The 22462-nt window shown below is 28.6% G+C and overlaps 2 protein-coding genes across 3 annotated transcripts; one reads left to right on the plus strand and one right to left on the minus strand.

Annotated features, from left to right (window-relative positions):
• Window positions 1-3586: 3586 nt before the first annotated feature.
• On the plus strand, window positions 3587-12879 carry LOC112590983. 2 transcript variants are annotated; one of them, XM_025334602.1, is made up of 4 exons: window positions 3587-3958; window positions 5506-5676; window positions 6908-7141; window positions 12449-12879. In XM_025334602.1, the coding sequence occupies exons 2-4, from the start codon at window positions 5527-5529 to the stop codon at window positions 12572-12574; spliced, it is 510 nt and encodes a 169-aa protein (XP_025190387.1). In that variant the 5' UTR covers window positions 3587-3958; window positions 5506-5526; the 3' UTR covers window positions 12575-12879. The 2 variants fall into 2 exon arrangements, with proteins under 2 accessions (XP_025190387.1, XP_025190386.1); XM_025334601.1 differs by lacking the exon at window positions 3587-3958 and adding an exon at window positions 5159-5388.
• Window positions 12880-13401: 522 nt separating this feature from the next.
• On the minus strand, window positions 13402-22142 carry LOC112590956 (protein ERGIC-53). Its single transcript, XM_025334573.1, has 11 exons — window positions 21693-22142; window positions 20897-20953; window positions 20255-20352; window positions 20008-20180; window positions 19846-19945; window positions 16680-16803; window positions 16437-16593; window positions 15531-15784; window positions 15370-15466; window positions 14788-15054; window positions 13402-13501 (listed from the first exon to the last, which is right to left on the minus strand). Exons 1-11 carry the CDS (start codon window positions 21871-21873, stop codon window positions 13465-13467), a joined length of 1545 nt encoding a protein of 514 aa, XP_025190358.1. The 5' UTR covers window positions 21874-22142; the 3' UTR covers window positions 13402-13464.
• Window positions 22143-22462: the final 320 nt, after the last annotated feature.

The raw sequence follows: 22462 nt of genomic DNA on the forward strand, positions 1-22462 counted from the left end.
AGTAACGTCTATTAAACTTTATTAAAAAATGCACTCATTTATTTTGTTTAATAATATTAATTTATACTAATATACTCGTATTATCAATTTGAAGACAAGGTGTTCTAAAAATTTCAAATAAACATATATTTATACTTTATACCCAAAACAGGTCATCCGGGTCCCTGTAGGACTATGTAAGTAGTACAAGATATTACAATATTGTTAGATATTTAAAAAGCTTTTTTGGGAATTAAAGTTTTTTTTATAATCCACCATTGCGTTGTTGTGACTTTTAGTCCAACTGTAATCATCGTGTTGAATATAAAAATGATTTATACCACAATATAGTATACGTAGGATCTATTTGTCCGTATTTAAAGTTAAACAATTTTAATTTTGATCAGAGCAACTTTATATTACTGTTTTAGGGTAGTATTTTTTTTTTTTCGTTTCTACCGAAACTTTTGTATAACATACAAGATAACATGATATATTTATATACTATGTATAAGAAGAACGGCGGCGGCGGCGACGGCGACGGCACGCATGCGTCTACTGTCTTGCGAACGAAACGTCCGTCAAAAGCGCACCGAGCGAACGGCACGTACAAAGGTTAGGTAAAGGTCTAAGCACGCCGTAGAAGTGTTCTTGCGCTGTACAGCTTAAAAAGAAACGGTATAGCGCGAGAGGAAACGCCATGGCCCGCCGGGAAAGGTATAGATTTAGGGGTGGCAGCAGCCAGTGGGTCGTATATATATTGTGTACATCTGCGGCTGTATAGGTAGTATGTGTTTGTACAGGGTGAACATTTTATCGCGAATTCAAAATTTGTGTATACACGATATTTAGTGCGGCTACGGCGGTGAATATATTATATGAACCAAAAATAATTATTTTAAAAATCGTTCTAGTGTATGATACTATATATATTATATATATATCACCGTTAAACATAAAAATAATATTATAATATATCGTCTATAAACATGCATTTATTTCTACCGAAACTTAGATTTTTTTAAACAATAAGTTTTTTGTATACTTTTATTATATATATAAATCTTATTTTTACGATTGCACATGTTGTCGATGAATTTATTTATAATATTATAAATATGTGATTTTGTACACCGTTCCACTACGCCAAATACTATCTATATGTACTGTAACATAGACTATAGTTGTATGTTTTACTGTCTTAAACAATTTTTAAAGGTTGCCTGCTATGTACTCGAGTTACAAGACGAAATCGGGTGCAAATGTTAAGACTAAAAACTTAATATACCTGTTAATAGTAAAAAAAAATGTTCTCGTTTCACTCTAAAAGATTTTGTTATAATTTCGTAATATTACGAATTCTATTGAGTATTTTTGTGCTTAATATTTGAAATTATAAAAATATACAAATTATTTTGTACTGATAAATTTTTGAAAATCAATTCTTTTCAAAAATGAATAATATTTAAACGAAAAATACAATATTAGTTATAATTTATTATACATTTATTATTTAAACAATATTAATTACAAAGACTCGAAAATGTCCATCATTATCATTTTCTATTTAAACTTTGAAATATTTTAACTAATATTATAAACTGGTCTAATTTTGGTTTTCGACCAGAGCGATGAATGTATTAATTTTACTATGATGTATTTATTTTTTTGTGGTTGAGTACTCGATAAGTTATTGATAAAATACTTTGATTTTCTAAACTGAAAATTGTTTTAGATTTAAAATTGGATTTAGTTAATACTCTAGAGAAGTCAAATTTAAATTTTTTTACATGAATATAAAAAAATAAATAAAACAATCAAAGAAAAACAGAAATTTTTACGCAAATCCAATTTTATTTTTTTTACATAAGTTGATAAAATATTGCATAAATATGTGTTATTGTAATAATAAAATATTAATAATATAATAAATACAATATTTTTGGAAAAAATTATACCATTCTACTATAATCTTAGTGGTAAAATAAATTACTTTAATTACTATTTTAAAAACATATCATGAAATAAATTCAGTGATATAGTATACAATGATTTATTATTAAATTCAAGTTTAATACACTCATAAAAGTGACCCACTTGATACCTAATATACTTATATACTTATATACATCACAGCAGTACCCACTTGCCTACCTTTTTGTTTCTATAGTCTTATGTTTAATGTTCAATGAATATTAATTTTTAGGCTTAAGTAGGACTTTAAAGCATAATAAACAACAAAAAAACATAAAATTATTTGAAAAAAAACAAAAAATAACCAAAAATTAACTTAAACAGGTTATAAAATAAAATAAATAAAAATGAAAAAATAATTTAAATTAATTTAATAATTGACAACCATTATTTAGCTAGATTTCCAGTTGTGAAACTGACTTTATTGTCAGTCAAAATGTTTTTGTATACGTCAAAAACGAACGCTCTACATCCATTGAAGTGATCAGTGTGTAGTTCATACAAACTAATGAGTTTAATCCAAACCCGTGGTAATCACTAATCAATAACTGATGAAACATCGCAGAGTATGTTGTTATTAATGTCTTGTCATTTTTTCCAGCCTGGTCGGCGATAACACAACGTTTAATTCATTTACATATATTCAAACCGATAAAATAATGCAAAACAGGACCAAAATATAAATTTTATATTTTAATTTATAAATAATTAATTATAATGAGATTAATAATAATGATAAATCGCCCCACTATTATATTACAAGCTATAAAAACTATTTATATGGACCATGACAATGAAAGTGTAAATAAACTGCTTATGTATAGTGTCAACTGTCAACTAGTGTCGACTCGCTGTCATTGTTAAATATTTATATATACATATAAATATATATGCGCATGTGGCTTATGAATGCGATATTGTATACAAATCTGTAATCCAACACAGCTGATACCATAATATACGTATTGTTAACCGTCATATCGTCACATCTCTTTTCTCGCTCGTTTAAATATCAGTTCCTTTACCGCTCGGAAGCTTCTGTGCCAGCGAGAACCATAATCCCTATCCGTTATGTCGGCCCAAAAGTGTATATACAATACGTGTACGCCTATTCAGCCAAGTTGTAGGATGAATGCCGCCGAATCGGATATCCGTAAGTGTTTTAAAGTTTAATAATAATATCAACGCTCACAGCTCACCAGTGCTTCTATATACACACCTATTATTCTGTTACACGTATCGCAATATCGTAAATTTTCAAACGTGTACCTACCTATATACACACTCGTATAGGTACACATAACGGTAATATTAAATTTTTTATTTTATTCTATGCGAGATGTATTATTCAGTTGGACCCGCGGCGCGGCGGTTGAAAAAAGTTACCCCCTCCCGAACGCATACCGGCCCCTATAGTCGTTGTTGTTAGAAAATGGTCCGCAAGTACATTCGCGTATACCTACATTTGAACGCTTTTATGATTACGACTACCCACCCTGCCGACAGTGTCTGCGCACGCTTACTTACCGACGTATATGTGTGTGTGTGTGTGTGTTGGCGCACATCGCGGACGAGTGTGCGCCCTAAGACGGATCCCGCGCTACAACATAGATCAATAACGGTGTAACGTCGTTCCGGAGGCGTCTACATCGCGCTCGGACACGCAACCCACACGAACACAAACGCAAACAAATACGCACACACACATACACACGAAAACACAAACATACACACACACACGCACACACACACACAAACACACACTGGCGCGCGTTTATGAGTCTTTTTGCGTACGCGTAAACGCGGCAGTGCACATACGCCGTGCGACCGGCTCGCGTGACGGTCGCAATTGCGTGAATGTAGTGTGTGTATGTGTGTATGTATGTATATGTATGTATATGTGTGTGTGTGTGTGTTCGCGTGCTTGCAGGAAGTTCAATACACATAAACTGCAACCATTATTCGTGCCGAAAAATTGAATGCAATCCGTTTCCATCGATCTCGCGTAAGTACCTAAATAAGTATTATACCTATACCGACGGCGCCACCGCCGCCGCCGCCGCGTGTGTCTCGTATGCACGCGGTCGTAGTATTATTATTTATTATAATAGCAATAACATTAATAATTATAATTAATGTTAAGTATTTAAGTATTAGGTATAATATGTATTTTAACGACACGACTGTGCGTACGGACGTCGTACGTCGTAGGTTGAGGGAGGGTCGTCAACCATCTTTTCGGACGAGTGAGCTATACCGCGGTCATCACGATCAGCTAGAAAGATCGCGATTGGTTGGCGATCCCTGCTCTAGGTGATTTAATCGGCACAGTGCAGCGTGCTTTCGGCTGCCGCGAAGTACTTATAATTGTATTCGGAATTTTCGCGTCCCGTGCTGATTTTCGCCTGTTGTAATCTACCTATACTATAAGTAGATACTATATAATATGATGATATGATTTATAATGTCTGTATATGTTTAATATATACTTAATTATGTTCGAGTAACGTTGTACAAATAAATAGGAGACAATATCAGTAAACAATAGAATTATTTTTTAAGTAGATTTTATGATGGGAACGAAAGCAATTGCTTTATAGATTGAAACTTTACGTCTTGCGATATCTAGTCGTTTCTGCTCTCTTCTGAAAAATATTAATAATCTTACTAAATAATATCCAAAAGAAATGACTTAGAAAATATTTCTTAAATTTTAAGAATATATAGTATAAATAGTACTTAAATATTTAAATAAATCAACGTCCTATGTATTAAAGATTAAATTTCTTGGTGCGAAAAACTTGAATCATAATGGTGGTTGAAGAATAATAATATTCTCAGAAAAAAAAATCCCAACCTTCCTCCTGATAATCATCATTAATTACGTGTCTATGTAATGTTATACATTATATTTTGATTTGTTTTTAATTCAATTATATTTCTAGTGTAAAATATCTCGATTACACATATTATATATTTCATGTTTATAAACTATGTATATAATATATACAAGTATATAACTGTTGCATTTTTTCACACTTAATATTTGATTATAACCAACAAAAAAAAAAAATCGATAAAAATAATAAAACGACGTTTGGATGCTAGTCATGTATCACCATCGCAACGCCATGAATAATAATAATAATAATAATAATAATATAGTGTAGTCCTTGTCGTCCTGATTGAACCGTCTCTCGTCGACTGCGGTGTAGTCGTTCGCTGTCACTCCCCCTCATCAGTCGTGCGAGAACTATGGGTGACAGCATCTCGCGAAACCATTATTATAGTTACGATTTTTGTTAATCGACTTGATCAATTTTTGTACTTAAACTTTTTTCGAGTTCGTCGCATAATGCATACACCTATATCCATCATCTAGAAGTATATTAAATACACGTTAAAATGCTAGATGTAATCATAAAAAATAAACAGGTATACTTGCAGTGTATAATAATATACAATACTAATTTTAACGTTTTCGATGCTTTTCATCGTATTGCGAATGTGAAATAATAATTAATATCGTTACGTTTTCCTCTCTGTATAAAGCGTACTGCAGCAGCGTTGATAATGAAAAAAGAGAGGAAAAAACACTGCAAGGACAAAAACAAGAAACCTCCCTCGGATTCATGTTCGCCCGGTTGCAGCAGTATGGATTGTATGGGTCTACAGCAAATCCCCTCGTCGCCGCCGCCAAGTTACGAACACAGCTTGCAGGAGGTAAAAAAATATTGTTAACCTAACACAATACTAAGAGCAAAAAATCCATTTATTCGAGTTTAATAATAAGTTTTGAGTATTAAAAACAGATTAAATATCAAAAACGCGCATTTTAATTGGATTGATTCTACAAAGCCAGATGAATTATTATTAATTAATTATCATCGCTTTGTCATTTATATTTTTTTGTTGCCTGGATTGATTTTATTTGAAATTTCATACCGACATAATAAAATAAATATCAAGTATAAAATAAATTGTTATTATGTTTGTCAGATAAAATTATTAATTAATTATTATTATTATTTATTTTTATTTTCCATAATAATCAACAACAAACTGTCAATTACTGTTTCATTTTTATAATTATGTAAAGATCATTTAACAATAAGTCATAAATATGAATGGTACGATACATAAAAGTGGTATTAAAAATTATTTTTCACAGGTCTATTTAAAATATTAATTGTTTTAGATAATAAGTAAGACTTAAAATCGATTTTAATGTGATCATACCTGATATAACTTTGATGTATGAGTTGAGTTAACATTCTCTTGCATAAGGTTTAATATTTACACACATAAAATAGCATATATATCCGGTTACTTTATTAAATTATTCACAAAGAGTTATGTATTATGATCCGAAAATTCATAGGGATTGGACCCAGAATCAATTATACTTGTAAAGTAAATATTATAAACTTTGGGTTTTTGCCTCCAGACCTCTCTTTCTGTACCTACATATTATACATAGCTGTATAAATATCTCAAATCCCGATAAAAAGTTATTAAATAAAGAAAAATTAATCTCTTTTATTTTTATAGTAATACATTTTTAAAATAACAAAAACTTATCATAAATAAATATTAAATTTAATAAAATATTTCACAAAGAGCTTAAAACTGCTTAGGGATTTACGGTTATGAAATTGACGTTGCGTATAATACTGTTTGTCTAACCTGTAAAATAAAAACGTAATTATAATTGTCAGGGAAAATTCTACACTTAAAAAAAACTAAACTATTACGTTTTTTTTTTTTTTTATATATATTCATATATCGATTTTATAGGTACATTTATAAAAAATATTAAAACTACAAACTTATAAAAATATATATACTTACATAATACCGTTTATAATCTGCGTATAGCTTTACACTTATGTTCTGCTCGTAAGTCATATAAACTCATGTATCGGTTATGTGTTTTTTTTTTTTTTGTTTTTAGCCGGGAAAATCTTCCGATTACGGTGGTCATCAACAGCAGATGGTCACGGACGATGACACTTGCGCTGGAGGAAGTGGAGTGCAAACGTGCTCTGAAATCGAATGCCAGAGTAATGGTTCGCCCGTAAGACAAGAAATATTTCATAAGAGTAGCAAAGAGTTTTATAAGGCGGTCGCTGCCCAATTGGGTATAACGTGCAAGATGAGCGACCATTGCAGGTGTCTAGAATGCCAGGTAAAATGTTATTTCCAGAAAATATCGAGGTATAAATATGAGCAGTTCATAATATGTTTTTTTTTTTTGGATTTGGTTAAATGTCGAACGTAGATGGCTATATTATTTACATATACACAGAAGGCTAAATTATGTAAGGATATCGGTCTAATTTGTCTTATAAAAAAATTACATAGAAAAAAAATATGACTTACAAAGCTAGGTACTTATTTAAATAATAATATACTCATAGATCATACATTAGCAAAAAAATTCATCTAAATTCCAATTTTTTTTTTATTCATTTCATATACAAAAATAAACTATAGCTTAAAGGTCATTTTACTAAAATTATTTTTTGAAAACACTTTACACTAAACTTGTACTTAAAAACCTAAAATTATGATTTTATAATTTCAGAGCTAATTTAATACAAACATATCATGATCAGCGATTTCTATTTATTATTTTGGAAACATAATTTAAATTTATATGATTATAAACTTAAATAGATTTTTTGTTTATTTTTCTACGATTAACTTATGAAATTCGATTTAAAAGTGTTAAAATCAGTTTTGGCGGCCATATCGTACATTTTTGAAAATTTATCAGTCTTCCAGATCATTTTTAAAACGAATCTAGCCATTAACAAAGGCTTAGAACAATAAAAACCTAACGCTGCATTAAACTTATGATCTGGATTTCATTCTTAAATATAATATTACAGCGACATAGTCTTATATAATTACGTACAGCCAATCTAGCCAATCTAGCTTCACTCATTAGAAATTAAAAAAAAAATTTCTATGTAAATATTTAACATGCGATTCTCGTGGATTTGTACTACTAGTGCCAACATTTGTACGACAACCGCGGTTTACTAGGAAAATTGAATTTCAACGGATAAACCAATAGTATAGCTATATAAAATATTTTTATGATATATACGTGTGGTCTTACAAAGTGTGAACACGCAATGTATACAGAAAAGTCCATTAAAGGATTGTTGTTTTATTATTATTATTATTATTATTATTATTATTATTGACAGTTCTGGTAAACAATCATAATATATAATACTATATATATTACATACAATTCATTTCACCCTATACTGAATCACTTACTTGATATTATTTATTTTCGTCATAAATAAGGGAATTGCATTGTTTTTAAGTGTCACCCTGTCAATTAAAAAATAAATAAATAATGATAAAACCCACTTCGTGCAAAACCAGTCAAATCCGTCCAGCCCAGATGTACTATTTAATACCATGTACTTAAAATGGTTTCATTTAAGTGTTTTTCTGAGTGCTTTGATATTTTCCGGTCTTAGAACGATTAAACGGTTCTATATACTTTTTTCATCTTTTGTTACGATTTAAAAATATTTACACATCATACATTTTTTTATAGTTTAACCATATAATATAGTTTCATATCATATCTTATTGCGATACTGAAAACGTTTGCTATCACAATAGTATCTAATACTTATTGACAAGTTAAAATATATCATTATATTATGAACTGAAACCAAATATGTAATGAAACGAAATTTATGAAAAAGTTTTTATAATAATATTATTAAGTAAATAAATATTCGATAGTTTTCATAAGATTAAGTTGATTTCACGTTTCAAATTCACATCAAAACATCGGTTACTCATTTGATTTATAATGAATTAAAAAAAATGTATTACCAATATAGATGCCTACACCTATCAGTTTTGTAAGGGTTGTAATCTAAATAATAGATAAAAAGCATTCGGAATACGTATTTTAAATTTTAGTTCTACTTAAAAAATATATTCAGTACCAATTATATTCGAATACTTAAAAAAGTATTTCTTTCCCACTAATATAATATAATATTAATTGTTGAATGATTCAAAATTAATTTTTATAATTAATAAATCAACATAATATTAAACGAAAAATACCTATGTGTTGTATTTAGTAGTTATAAATTATGCCCAGAGCCACAATTAATGCTGAGTAGGTAGAAACAATATATATATTATTTAAACTATTACTTAAACAAATATTTATTTTTTTAAATTTATTTTAACATAATACATCAACTCATACTGAATTATAGTAATGAGAGCTGTAAATTGTAAATTGTAATACATTTACCAACTGAACTAAACTGGTATCTGTAATCTAATACTGGAGTTTTTAAATACATATAATTTGTTTTACGACGAGATTCTTATACAATTATAAAAAATAATTTATAAACATATCTAACCTAACATATAGGTACGTATTTATAAATTACATAATATCTTAAATTCATATCGATTCTGTAATTAAGTTAGAACTATTTATATTTATATTTACACATATTACCATTTTATAAGTCTATCTATGCACAGTGCACACATATTTTACTGATTGATTTTTTTTTATGATTTTCATAATTTTATTTATAGAACTGGTATTAGGAAAATTAATTTTGCACAAATATTTTATAAAAACCTTTACAACGTTTTCTAAATTACTAAAATTCGTTTTTACGACTAATGAGGAGAGCGTAAACTGATGATTATTGCTGTTAAAGGTAGTTTTATTTACTTTCCTGTTACTTCGTCTACTATTTCTTTGACATTAAGTCTGTACCTTATAATAGATTCTATTAAAATTCGGTTAATGTATAATTCATACGTTGATTAAAAATATTTGTTTTGTCATAAATTTGAAACCTTTTTTATAGTTTAAATGTACAAAATACAAAAATACATGAAAAGTATTCAAATACATTTTTTGAATATTTATTTATTTTTTCGGAAATTATTAAAAATAGTATGCATTTTAATATTTATATATAAATCTATTGACCTATCTATATATTTTATTTTACTATATTACCTATATTATTAAATATACACCTACCGATATACTATCATCACAAGCGTAGCCGATTATTTAGTTGCATTTTTAGACGGTTACTTAATCTATTAATTAATGCACTTTTTATTAGTTTTCTTATTTTATGATAATATATTTGTGCGATTGTATATTATTATTACACACATGCGAAACAGCCTTTGCAATAAATGTATAATATAGCTATTACATAAAAATAAAATGGAATTTACACACAGATGTAGTTATCTAATGTTAATGATATATAGCTACATTAACACAAAATGCTATCAACGATTTCATGCAATCGCATACATTACAACCGAACGTAATAAAAGTCTTTACGTAGATGGGCAAGTGACCATAAATCCTCTAAGATATTCTACTCAATTTGTCGTATAATTGTATAATTTATGTTTTTTATGATATTATCGACTATCATTGTATTCGTCATTACTTATTGTCAGGGCCGTACTCAGCTTTGACGGAAATCGAACAAACTAGTAATTCTTCCGGGCCCCCTTATTTTCCTTAGGGTTAGGCCTGATTTTTTGAAGAAAAATTTGTCTTACTACACACAAAACCTAATAATTAATGATTAATGTATAATACATAATAATATTATGCGGATGCAATGTTAATAAACGAACAAGTTCTAAAAAGTGGTAGGGGGCTCCCACCTAAGCTACGGCCGTCAGGATTTTTAATTTTTTTGTAAGCACGGGTCTCTTTAAAGTAGATTTAGGGGGCTGAACCACGGACAAATAACCGGAGAAAACCAGCCAGAGTACCTACGGCTCTGTTTATTATGTAAACGTGTTAATATACTTACGCATTTGCCAATATTTCTGTTCGCATATATTATTAATCACATGTTGATTAAAATAAGTATATCTATCATTCTATCATAATATGAACTAAGCGGTTTGATTTATTTTTATTTTAATCAAATAATAATAACTATAATATAGTTCTATATTATTTTTTCATAGAGTATAGATCATTAGCCAACTAACATCATGTTTATATCATGCCATATTTTCAAACGTAGTGTTTATGTAGCTTTAAGTGTTTTTGTCATTTTATTCATGATATTTATTTATTTTTTATTGTTATACTACCACATTTTATTAATTATTAATTATTATTTTTTATGAGTATGTATAGTAAAATATTTTGTCTTACAATAATTAAATTATTACCACATATTGAGCTATGTTCGAAAAGGTTTTTTCCAGTTCATATAAAAATAAATAAGTTACATTTTGATCATTACATAATATGTATGTAAACGAATAAAACTTAATACATTTATATCTTTTTAATTTATCACAAACAGTTTTTTCTAATATTGTATTCATTAACCGTCATACTCGAACATATTTTAATTTGTATAAATTATAAAATATAGTACCTATAGAAAACCATTGTTTTAACTTTCTCCAAGCTTATGCAGTTTATACTTAATACACAATTATTAGAATTATTTTTACAAAAGCGCTGCAACATGGATACCTATACTAAATATTATATATATGATAGATACAGTGAACCATCTCTTTCGGCGTAACAAGATGTGTGCTCTGGAATTAAAATGTAGCACACTCCTGTTATGCCGACGGAGACGGTTTGCAACCTCGACGTCGACGAACAGCTCATGTAACATACACGCACACACGCCTTTGTATAACCGACGGTTCAACCTGCAAGGAGCCGAAATTGGCGAATGTCATGTCTCGATATAATATATTTTATTTATGTTTAATTTACAAAAACACTATTCTAATATTGTATTCACGTTTCACGTCGTCTCGTGCAGCATGTCGCGATTATATTTTGATGTGTGCTTGTCATTTTACCTACACGTACTAGATAATATTATATCTTTTTTTTTTTTATTTATTTAAAAATTTACAATCTATATACAAGTTAATATAATAAGTAAATGTGTTGATAGTTACTAGACGTGAACACTTGAAGGAAGGGAATAATATTACATCCATACATAATAAACTAACGAAAAGATTGAACTACTAGTCATTGAAAACGCTACTAAAATTTTAAAACTTTTTCAAACTAAAATAATTTAATCGATTATGTACATTATGGCGCATCATACGGTTTACTGTTGTGACCGATCGATCGCAACAGTCAACAGTCATTAACAATAATTGTTAATGGAAATTAATAGTAGATACTGACAATAGGAATTAATCATAAAATTTAAATAAATCGTCCTTGAAGAATACCTATAATCGGGTATCGCCGCGTCGGAAAGCTCTGTCCACCTTAAGCGAACCGATCAAACAGTTCTATTCCGAATCGTCTATGCCCTGAGACGTACGACGACAAGAGTTTTGTTGCGAAAATAATCGCGTTTACTTCTTATTAGAGTGTTGTTTTTTTTTCTCAATTACATATTATCGTTCATTACAACCTTATTTTTGTCGTTTGCAGAGTCGGTACTTCGATTGCGAGTACGATCAAGAGAACGAACAGGAGAAGACGGACGGTGGTCTCGGGGCCGGTACGCCAATGTTCTTGTCAGAAGTCATGCACGGGTCCACTTGCACGTTAATTTAATGCATATTTTTCACACGATAGATTTGTTATTTTTTTATGAAATATCTTGTCGTCATGGCAATTATTATTATGTGTGTACCTACTAATGACAGCCCAACGATACTATACATAATATTATATATTTATATTGTTTTGCGTAATGACACATGTTTGATTACATTGCCCAGGGCCTTACTATTATTATATTGTATTAACGGACATTTTAAACCAGGCTATGAACATTTTGCCGCATAAAAAAAAAACCTCCACAAAGCCTGTCTTATTTTTAAAGTTGACCTTCTTATATGTGTTCTTAATTTTTTTACATTTACTAAAAACATATTATTTTATAATAATACCAATTTACCTATGTATTTATATAATATCATAAGTTACTAATTAAATCTAAACGGTTATTATCTATTAACTATAAATCAATTCTACAACATAATTATTGACAATGCATTAAAATAAAAATTATTAAAAATTATTAATTTGTTTGTTGGTTTTTATTTTCCATTTAAAATTTTTAAAAAACATATCAAAATTAACATAAATAATGTTGTGGTAAATAACAAATCAACTTGAATTTAAATTTTGGTTACAATGTTTTGAATTGATAATTAAATTTATTTTATAAATCACAACACGATCTTATTGCAATGAAAAGTAAAACAACCTTAAAAAAATTATCTTAATTAAATAATAAGTCATTAATTACATAGAAAAAAAAAAATTATTAAGGTAAATTTTTTGTACAGATGATTAATCTGTACAGAAAAAATACATTTTTACTATTATCTTATTCATAAGAGGTATCAATTATATTTTAACACAGTTGTAATAATTAATGAAATCTCCTAATTATATACATAGTATTATTTATTTATTTCTGCTCTTATTTCCAAGGTTCAATAGAATTTTTTAGCTTGTGATTCTTTACTGTTCCTGTAACAAAAAAAAAACAATTATTTAGCTAATACACACACTAGATATCAAATGTTTGATATTCGAATTAAAATTACATCAACAGTAATCAGAAATGGAAATATTGTTTAATTTTATGATATTAAGTAATGTATTCATTCTACAGTAAAATTATTAAGATTAAATTTGGATAGTAACATATTCAGAATCTAGACATAGTTGAAACGGTAGAACAGGGATCGCCAACTAATTTCTATGGGGGTCCATTTTGAAACTTACTAAACTTTCTGTAGTCCAAACAGTTTCAATAACTTTTACACATGTTAATGAATTACTTAAATAATTTTTTTATCATGTAACACAAATTGTATATAGCACATTTATAGTTTCTATATTTATATTATACTAATTTAAAAACTACTCTGTGAATAAGGGTCCATAAAAAAAGTTCATGGTTCGTATCAGGACCGCAGTCCGTTAATTAGTGACCCTTACAATAGAATATGTAGGAATATGTAAAGACAAACATTTAGCGGAGGCCTTTTTTTACTTTTTTGAAATCAGAAAATTTAATTAAAAGCAAATGATATTTGTATGAAGTAATTTTAATCTTCTTTTAGATTTTGAGTCATAACTTTAAATTAAGAATACCATATATTGTCCATTTAGCTGAAGCTAACATTTTTTTAGCCAACACAAATCACAATAAAATATGTTACATTTCTAAGGTAAGAACTAATTTAATGTCATAAATCAGAATGAATAATCAACAAAATTTCAACAAGTAATAGCTGATAACAAAAACTGCCGTGATAGAACAAAAAAACAATGAACATATTCATCAATAATTTATCACCAAACCAAAGACATTTTGTCAGCCAATAAAATAATAAACTTTTTCATTTTATCATTTAAACAATATATTTTTTTTTGTTTTACTAAAAAATAGTGTTTAATCTTTATATGGTATTTATACATTTGTGATATAATATTTAGCAAAACTTTGAGAAATATCCTTGTGAAATATCTTATAATTTTGTACAAGTTACACTAGAACCGTAAGCTTATTAGAAGACTGATAAACTATATAACCTGTTATATTCATAAAATGGATTATTTTCATATCAATAGGCCAAAATTAAAGGAAACATCTACTAACTCAGCAGTTTAAAACTCTTTTGGTCTACGCATCCTTAAGTATAAAAAAATGTAATTACATTATATAATTCAAATGATGATTAATTCCCCAAACCTCCAACAGGATATACCACTAATTTTAAATATCTATTAACATTGTCTTAACTTACTTATAAATAGTGTAGACAATAAATAATAATGTTTGGCTCACTGCAGCAACCAAAACAATTGTATTGGTTGCACAAGTAGGACATGATAATTGTTGTGAATACCCAGCTTTCTGTGCAGATTCCCGTTTGATTGTATTCAATGAGTCTCTGATTTCATGCATTATTGATGCTTGGTCATAGCCTAATGGTTGAACTTGAGCTGTTGGTTGATGAGCTTGGTTTTTAATTATGTTTTCAGTCTTTGAATATACTTCTGCCATTAAGTTCCTATAAAAAGTATAGATTTAATTTAATTTTTAATGGAACTTTTGAGATATGATTAATAAACATTAATCCCGATAATATTAGTTCAAATAAATAAAATTGCTATCACAACTTATGAAACTCACTCATACAACTGATAAAACAATTTACCATTTATCACTGAGATAAATAACATTATAATTTATATCAATGCCAGCTACTTTAAAATTATAACACTATTTTATTTCTTTTTGATAACAAAAAATAAAGAAGTTTTAATAGTAACCACAATTTTAAATAATATATAACTTGTTAAATATTTAAAATATAAAATAATACCTAACTTCTCTCACAGAGTTGATGATACCATTTTGGTTGTTTATCAATACATCAACATCTTGTCTTCCCATTCCTGCATTTCCTTGTGGAATTTGTACTATATTATAAATACACAAAAAATATCAATACATTTATACAAATAATTATTAAAAATGTATTACCATTAGGTTGTCCTTGTACACCACCCAATGATCCAACAACCGCCATAGTTGATTGAACAGTAGATAACAAACTGAGTGTTCGTTCCTGACGACCGACTACTTCATCTAGTTTTTGGCTTAATACTTTTACAGAATCTGCAATCTGACTTTGACCAGAGAATATCTGATTTAATTCTCTTTGACTATCTGTTTCATACCAATCTTCAAACTCGTTATCTTCTCTAGTTTTAGTTTCTGGATGCTGCTTATGATAACTAAATAATAAACAAATAAATATAAATAAATAAAAAATATACCATACTATTAATGTAAATACAGTCTAAACAATAAAGCTTAAAAACATTTCAATTTAATAAAAATATGTGTTAAAAAACTTATTACTATTTATACGCATGATTTCTGTGCTTAAGAGGACGCAGCACCTGCTTGTGTAATCTCTTCTTACGTACATACAACATAGTAAATTTTCGTTCAACATAATTAATTTTATGTTGTTAGCTTTGATATTAAAGTAAATTAATCTATTATCAAACTTTAAGGTAAGAATTTTATCTAGGCCATCACCCATCACATAGGATTTTATTGATATTTTAATTTTAAACTGAGTTATGTAAAATATATAGCTATGTAAAATATTAAAACTTTTTAAAATGCTCATAACTTACTTTGAAATTATAATATAAATAAAAGCCTATGTAATGACCAAAATAAAATTCTTACCTTTAAGTTTGATAATGAAGTAAATTTACTCTAATATTAAAGCTAACAACATAAAATAGATTCTGCTGAATGAAAATTTGCTTTATTGTATGTATGTAAGACGGAGATAACACATGCGGGTGTGGTGTTTTCTTGAGACAAGGTTTGATTTACCGAGAGTAAATTAGTACTTATTAAATATCTTACTCTTCTTTTTCTTGATCTAATTTACGTTGGTAATCTGCATACTCTCTGGTTAATTTATTTTCTTCATCTGATGTCTGCTGAGATGTACTAGCTGATTTAAATGTTGTTCCCGGTGGATAAACACTATATGTCAAAAAATGATGAACATCATGATCATCTGAAATATAAAATTGTTTTTAATAACTAACCTATTTTATACATTAAAGAATTAAAAATTATTCTGTTAAAAAAACAATACACAACCTGCAAGACCTCCAGTAGCAGCAGACACACCAAAATAACCATTCTTAGGTAGAAAAACATTTTCACTTCGGAAGCAAATTTCAAAGTCCTTTTCGTTATTAGTATTGCCACTATGGAAAAATATCTTAACAAATAAAAGCAATTATTTATTATTTCAATTTTTAGTTATTAATTTATTGATTTATAGACTAGAAACTAGTAAATTATTAGATATATTATTTTTTTATTTGAAATCTATATTAAAAGAATGTTATACCCACATGTGTTGTCTCTGTTTTATTAACGTACATCATACCAAATTTGCATTCAACAGAATACATTTTATGTTCTTAATTTTAATATTGGAGTCAATTTACCTATTATTAAACTTAAAGGTAAGAATAATATTTCATATGCTTTTATTGAAATATCATTTTAAAGTGAGTTAAGAACATTTTAAAAATGTAATATTTTACATAGCTATAACTTACTTTAAATGATAATATCAATAAAAGCATAAAACATGCAGATATGTTTTCTTAAATTATACAATCAATAAATTTGATAAGAGAATAGGATAGATTCTTTTTAGAATGATTTTTTAAATATAATTAATTTTTTTGGGAAAGAAGCATTGAGAAGAAGCTTAAGGGGTGGTATGATAACTTATTTACTCAGAGTAAGATTATAAATGTGTATTTAAAAATAGTATTGCCTATTTTTTTGATAAGTTTTTAAAAATAATGTTAATTGTTATGTTATGTCTAGGTACTTATTTGTTGAGTCATTTCTTAACTATAAATATTAATTCTGGAGGTATTGTGTGCTTAGTTGGGTAAGGTATTGGAAAAGGTTGATCAATATATGTTCTATTTAATGGGATGTTCATTATCATTTATATCAAAAAGTGGTTGGAAGTTTTCTTCTAGCATATGTATTTGTTTATACAATAAATAAACCGTGTTTGAACATTGAAAAAAATAATTAATACAATAAAAACAATAATATAAAACATTATTTTGTTGTTTAATAATGTATTAAATATACTAAGTTGTGTTATTGCATAAAGTTATAATTTATAATCAAACAAAACTAAAATAAGGTACTGAAACTGGAGTTGTATGAACAATAAAGATGGGTATTTTTGTTTTTGAAATCAATAAGTAAGAATTAGCTATAGAACGCATAGAATAAGATGACCAGTGAGAAGCTTAATGAATTCAAAAAAATGATTAACTATAATATTGTGTAATAGTGCTATTATTTATTGATAAAATATTACTTGTTTGGTATCAGAAATAGTTGTAGTAATATTGTGTATTAACTATACTGTGTTATTTTTATATTTTTATATTATTTTAACCAGAACTATAACTTAAACACATTAATGACTTTTTTTTTATAGTGCTCTTTTACAAATTTTGGCAAAAGATTTTTATTATTTCTCTACCATGGTATTAATAGAATATTGTCCACACTTAAATCTCATTTTTTTTAAACACATAACTTAGTATACTTTACATTCAGAAGAATCCATTATATTCTTTAATTTTTAATATTAGAGTGAATTATTAATTATTTACAATTTAAAGATAAGAATATTCGGTGCTAGTTTGGTATGCGCTCTACAAGTTTTGTTGTTCTACACTCGATCTACGTTTGGTACCAGAATATTAGACAATAACAATCAGCCTCGTTTTTATATATGATATGTTAGGTTTTTCTTTTGATTTTATTATCTTATCTTTGATTGTCTTTACCTTAAATTCTATTACCTACTGTAAGTTTTATTGCAGTCGTTTTCTAGTATTCACAAATATTGTTACAAATAAAATATTTTATTTTTATATAATATTTTTTTTTTTTTTTTGTATATTACTTGGTTAATTGAGATGGCTGTGATGATATTTCACAAATTTTATAGTACAGTAGTGGTAAATGAGATCGAGTGTCATTGGTTTCTAGTAGAGAAAGAATTGTTGAAAAGTGCCGAAGACATCGCCCCCTGTTATAAATGCGACACAGAAATGCAAGTCAAACGTCGGAAATGCTGTAATGGGGAGTGGATGGTCATTTTTCGGTGTACAAAACAAGGTTGTCAGATAACAAGATTGGCACGTGCTGGCAGCAGATTTTTTCATTTTACTGACTTGAACCAACGTTTCAATAGTGGGTTAACACTTTGTCAAATCGTTGAACTTGTATTTATGTTTGTATTGGAATTACCCACACAAATGGTAATGGATCGGACAGGAAGAAGCAAGGAGCGTGTTTAACCGACTGGTTTAATAGTTGCCGAGAAGTATGCTCAGCTGTTTTGAAGACTAAAAGAAAAATGGTTGGAAATGCACAAAATCCAATTCAAATTGACGAAGCTCGTTTCGCTGGCCAAAGGAAGTACAATAGGGGTAGATTATTAATTGGAGATGCTCCTCCCTTCTCAACAGATATAAATGCTGAAGTTATTAATAACCGAAATCATGGTGCACGTGTAGATGGCTCCTGGGTATTTGACTTAAAAAATGAAAACGATTGCCGTTATTTTTATGTTCATTGATGCGATAGACAAACACTTTTACTGATAATAGAACATGAATGTGAGGTAGGATAAGAAATTCATTCTGATGAATGGCCTGCATATAGGTGTCTCATAAGCCGTGGTTTTGTACATAAAACAGTAAATCACCAAATGTCATGTGTTGTGCCAATACAGGAGCTCACACTCAAAACATTGAGAGATTATAGTTGGACGCAAAAATTAAATTATTAAAGAAAATGAGGCGTGCTCCTTTAAATCATTTGCAGTCTCATTTTGATTACTATTGCTGGCGGCTTTACCATCAAAACAGGTCGGATCTTTTTCTCGCCATGCTAGAAGACATCCAGAATGTGAATGAAAGCCAGTAATAAAAAGAACATATGTATAGCGCATACTGAACCAGAAACTAGTCTGTAGAGTGCATATCGAAACAGAAACTTGTCTGTAGAGCGCATATCAAACTAGCACCGAATATTCTCTATTAAAGCATCTAAAAAATTAATTTACTCTAATATTAAAAATAACTGATTAAAATAGATTTTTTTGAACGTTAAATTTGCTATGTTATGACTATATAAGTTAATAAAGACTCAGTCAACACATATGGGGACAAATTCCTCTGTAGTATAGACAAACAACAATACATACTGTTAATGTGTTCATATAATATTCAATTTTAGCTCTTGTCGCATAAGGTTTATTTCTAAAATCTCTCAAACATCCAGATAACTGTTGAGTAGAACCATCACTAAAAAGAAAAAAAACATGGTAAATAAATTACTAATTCCATAAATTAATTGGTTAATTTACTTTGCATGGTCAAAAACTTGTGTTCCATCATTTACTACTCCCATAATATATGGATTATTGTGTTTGCCATCATTGTCGAAAGAATCAAAAAATACTCCTAATCCAACCCATTTGTCAGAGCTACCAAATACTGGACCATTATAATCACCTTTAGAAGTTGTGTACCAAAATGCCTGTTTAAAATCATGTTTTAATATTAAAATAAAAGCCACAATATAAAAAATGTACTATAGTATACGTAACGTACCAGGCCATCAGCACCAATTCTACCTCTTCCGCTGACTCTAAAATTAATTTCAACTGTCCACCAATCAAACTTTGTTTGACTTTTTGTCCAAATTGCACCTACAAAAAAAATTATATTTTCAATTCTACATTAATATAAGTTGATAATAATGAAACATGTGTTTCTAACTGACTTAATTTTAAAAATCTATATTTTATAATTTATGTATTCAAAGATAAAAAAAATAAATTAGTAAAAAAAATACTATCAAAAAACTATTTTAGTTATTAAATTATAGGATGAAAACATTTTATTTATTTTTTTTTAGATAAATTTATATTAAAAAAAAAGAGCTCATTACTACAATTTTTAACTTTTTATTATAAAATGCATTTAAAAGGTTTACACAACTTTACTATTCATAACATAATCTTTGTCAAACATAAATTATATAAATATAACAAAATGTAAAACGTTTAATTTGAAATTTTATCATTAAATAAAACTATATAATTTTCTTACAGTTATGAATACTCATTAAATACTACTGCAAATTTTTTAAATAGTAATATTATTGTTAATAAAATAAAATAAACTTCATATCGTAATTATACTATAAGAATAAATATAAATTATACTATAATAAATTAGATAAGAACAAACCTTTTTGACTTTTTAAAGACGGCGCAATTCGAACATTATCTGCACTGGCAATAGCATCTATAATATAAAATAAAAACAAAATTCTAACTCATAATAAATTATTAACAAAAATTATAACAAATTTGCATAAGGATAGACTGTGTATGAGTGATTTAAAATCGATTTAAACTTCTCATTTTTACTAAAGCATTTAAAAATAAAGCACACTGGAAAGTATTTTAAAATGTAAATACATATCTACCACTATGATGTTTTTTTTGTTAACTGTATTTTTTGATACTTTTGATAATTTTGTTGAGATAATAATTTTAAAATTTATGAATGTCTCCTTTAATAAATGTTTGAATGTGTATCAGACAATCAACTGTATTACAAAGATATCTCATATTAATATTAATTAGTAGGTACGAACTATGTAGATATGATTTTTTGTAAAAAAGTGTTTTAAAATTATTGTTATTTTTTACAATCACTTAACAATAAATAAGCTTTAAAAGTTTTTTATTTAATATGTTTTTCGCTACAAACATTTTAAGTGCAAATTGTTAATTTTAGAAAAAAAATATCAATAGCTTCTCGAGTGCAAGCATACTGTACAGTTATTACCAGCTATCGGTAGGACATAGAGATTACAGAAGCTGTTTCTAGGATTCGTTACCAAATATAATGTGATCAGACGTACATGAATCGTTCAGTGTGGGAAATAATCAATTAATCGACATAAAAACCTATGTACACAAAGAAAAATATTAAACAGAGACGAGGGGAAAAGCAGAGGTAAACCACAATCACGTACTTCCGCCGTACTCCCAGAACGGCACGGATCCGTCCTTTTGCGCCAAATACGGAGGTTTGAAACTGTACTTGTACTCGAACCGGGACACGATCTGGTCGCAGCTGCCGACGTCGACATGGCCCGACAACAAGACGAACACGGCGGATACCACCGACAGTGGCAGACGAGACTGCGGCGACATGACGTTACCGAAAAACACAGCTGTAGCGTTCGTCGGTCAGACGACAAGCCTTTGGGTACGCGCTCACGACCGGACTGCGACGGGTGCTATGGACGATTATCTCTGTACGCTCAAAAGTCAAAAGTCTCGTTCGCGGCGCGGATCAATCACAACGGTGTCATCGGTAAAATTGTGTCGTTGGCATAATATCGTCGTCGTCTTCGTCGTTGTTGTTATTATTATTATCGTTACTAACGGTTTCGGCGCGCCGACGATTACACGTTGGAAGTTTCACGGTACCTATTATTATTATTATTATTATTACGACATGATATCGAGAATAATATTATAAGCGGCTACAGTATTATCACTATTATATACCTATACCGAATAATACGTGCCGCACGATCGTTGGAACCAGTGGTCGCCGCCGGACGCGGAAACGTAGTACGTACCCGTGATATCAACGAAAACAATATGAGACTGTTGTTATCAAAATGACCGCTTCTGCCACATCGGCAAGTCGTCGTCGCGCACCTCGCCGACGGCTAACTGATAAGCGACTCCGACGTACGTGTCCGATCCGAATTCACGGACGCTACCGACAAGA

This window comes from Melanaphis sacchari, unplaced genomic scaffold, assembly GCF_002803265.2.
Source record: "Melanaphis sacchari strain LSU unplaced genomic scaffold, SCAv2.0 Contig123_pilon_pilon, whole genome shotgun sequence".
Taxonomy (NCBI): domain Eukaryota; kingdom Metazoa; phylum Arthropoda; class Insecta; order Hemiptera; family Aphididae; genus Melanaphis; species Melanaphis sacchari.

Bases quoted from the DNA above. Each gene is read 5' to 3' on its own strand.
- LOC112590983 (XM_025334601.1), top strand. From the start codon at position 5,359: ATGCTAGATGTAATCATAAAAAATAAACAG. The intron at 5,389-5,505 runs GTATACTTGCAG...CTCTGTATAAAG, and splicing joins TAATCATAAAAAATAAACAG to CGTACTGCAGCAGCGTTGAT. The intron at 5,677-6,907 runs GTAAAAAAATAT...TTTTGTTTTTAG, and splicing joins ACGAACACAGCTTGCAGGAG to CCGGGAAAATCTTCCGATTA.
- LOC112590956 (XM_025334573.1), bottom strand. From the start codon at position 21,873: ATGTCGCCGCAGTCTCGTCTGCCACTGTCGGTGGTATCCGCCGTGTTC. The intron at 16,594-16,679 runs GTTGTGTATTGT...TTTATATTTCAG, and splicing joins TGCTACTGGAGGTCTTGCAG to ATGATCATGATGTTCATCAT. The intron at 15,785-16,436 runs GTAAGATATTTA...TTTATTATTTAG, and splicing joins TTAGATCAAGAAAAAGAAGA to TTATCATAAGCAGCATCCAG.